We start from the raw sequence: 2,139 nt of genomic DNA on the forward strand, positions 1-2,139 counted from the left end.
CGGGAAGTTAGGTGATTTAATAAAAAAAAAAAAAACAAAACACCACCACTGGAAAACAAAGCAAAGGGATCATCCACTCTCATAATAAGGAGAGAAACCGTCCTCATCCTCTCTACACCCCTGGGTGATGGCATGGGAGCAGAGTATCAGCTAGAGGCTGCCCTTTGTCCAGCAGGACTAGAACAGACGCTTGGTGAAGAGGCCTTGGGGTGCTACATGAAGCACCTAATGCTCCCAATTACTTGTGGTTTTCACTATTTGCCCACTTTTAACTGCTTCCTGGAGAAGGCTTCCGCACATGAGAGAGCGTGAGACAGTCACAACTAAGATGTGGGGAGGGAGGAGAGGTTTTCTGGCGTTGCATCGGTCCACTCCTCCTGGTTCTGGGTGAATTTCCGGTCATGGACCTTTTTTGCAAAGCTGGAAAGATTTAAAACAAACCCCATGACACAACCACAACCAGCTGTGGGGAGGGAGGAGAGGTTTTCTGGCGTTGCATTGGTCCACTCCTCCTGGTTCTGGGTGAATTTCCGGTCATGGACCTTTTTTGCAAAGCTGGAAAGATTTAAAACAAACCCCATGACAAAACCACAACCAGCAGAAAAGCCAACAAGCAAAAGCCGTGATGAAGAACTGAGGGAACTAAGGAGACAGGAGGAGCGCAGAGCAGAGAGGGATGTCTGAATACCCGTTTGTGAAGAAAATTTAGAGAGCCTCTGAGGTTCTCTGATCCTTGGAAAATCTTGTACCTATGAAATTCATTTTCTTCTCTGTCCCTCATCCTCTGGCTCTGCAGCAGCCGTTTAGGATGTGTTTTGTTTCTTTTTAAGCGTCAAAGTTTGTTACTGCAAAGACAATTTTTACTGCAAATCCGTTTTGTTCGTTTCTTTCACAGTTTTCTTCCTTTGTGGACTTCACTTTGGTTTTTGACGCTTGGACCTTTCTTGGAGCCTGCACCCAGCTGTGCAATTTCTGTTACCCTCTTTTTTTTTTTTTTTAAATAGCTCCTTCTGGGTGCGTTTGTGTCTATAAATCATTATATCTAATTTCCTTTAACCAGCAAATTTGAAATGAGGCTAATTCCTTCTCTTTGACTTTTACTGCAGTTTCTCCAAGCCAAGGGTGGTGCAGAGCAGCAACATTGCATGGGAATGGCAAAGCTTCCCAGTTGGTCATGGAGCAGCTCTGCTTCTGTGCTGCTGCCTGCCTTAGATGTAGGTCATTTAGCTGGGGGGAAGCCTGAGGTTTATGAAAACAGAGTGTCCACATGCAGTTTCCTAAGTTCAATCTGGTTTATCTTGTAAGTGTTGGATGAGGAGGACAGCTCGTGTTCAGCTCGTGTTCTTCGGACTGATTATTTTCCATTTTGATTCCTCCTTCAGATTGTCCTGGAGAACAGCAGTCGAGAAGACAAGCATGAGTGCCCATTTGGCCGTAGTAGCATTGAGCTGACAAAGATGCTGTGTGAAATACTGAAAGTAGGAGAGCTACGTAAGTTGTCCTGTTTTTTGACCTTTAGGAACCATGGAGCGAGATCAGTGATACCTAAAGTTTATTTCAATGCAAGAATTTTCTTCTGAGAATCGTTTCTCGGTACGATTACATACTGAACACCGGCACTTAAAATGACTCTCGTCTATTTTTCTGTGCCTTTGTGGGAATAGCAGGGAGGAGGTGGAGTGGGGGAAATGGGCACCTGCTCTTTGCATCTCTTCTATGTGAAGCAGGGCAGTTGCGTCATTTCTAGAGGGGTCAGTTCATTTCCCATCGGGGGATTTGGTGTAGGAGGTCCTACCACTCCACAGGCCTATCCATAGGTTGGTTTTAAATGAGTGTCGTAGTCATGCTTTGTGGGATTGCTCATCTGAACTGGCCGATCCCGTTTTCTCTTAGATAGCTGAAGCTGTATCTAAATACCAGATGATACGAGCGTCACTTACTCTAACAGTGTGATATGAAATATTGTATTTTAATACTGAGTAAACAAGCTGTCTTTGGCTTTGATTACAGTCCCTTGACAAATTGTTAGATACTATCAGCAGAAGAGCCTGTCTCTATCTTCATTAGTCTACGTGTTGGTGTTTAACTCTCTACGTACAACCTTCAGTTTCCCATCAGTAACATTTTGGATCCAGCTGC

The 2,139-nt window shown here is 44.4% G+C and overlaps 1 protein-coding gene across 1 annotated transcript in view; it reads left to right on the forward strand.

Annotated features, from left to right (window-relative positions):
- Window positions 1-1,491, forward strand: part of LOC104493913 (engulfment and cell motility protein 1-like) — a gene marked incomplete at both ends in the record, with an annotated part of 39,881 nt that extends 38,390 nt beyond the window's left edge. Inside the window, one exon of the mRNA XM_010136677.1 lies at window positions 1,383-1,491. Within this exon, the coding sequence (XP_010134979.1) occupies window positions 1,383-1,491 (109 nt within the window). The remainder of the gene's footprint in view (window positions 1-1,382) is intronic.
- Window positions 1,492-2,139: the final 648 nt, after the last annotated feature.

Source organism: Buceros rhinoceros, unplaced genomic scaffold (genome assembly GCF_000710305.1).
Source record: "Buceros rhinoceros silvestris isolate BGI_N320 unplaced genomic scaffold, ASM71030v1 scaffold6755, whole genome shotgun sequence".
Taxonomy (NCBI): domain Eukaryota; kingdom Metazoa; phylum Chordata; class Aves; order Bucerotiformes; family Bucerotidae; genus Buceros; species Buceros rhinoceros.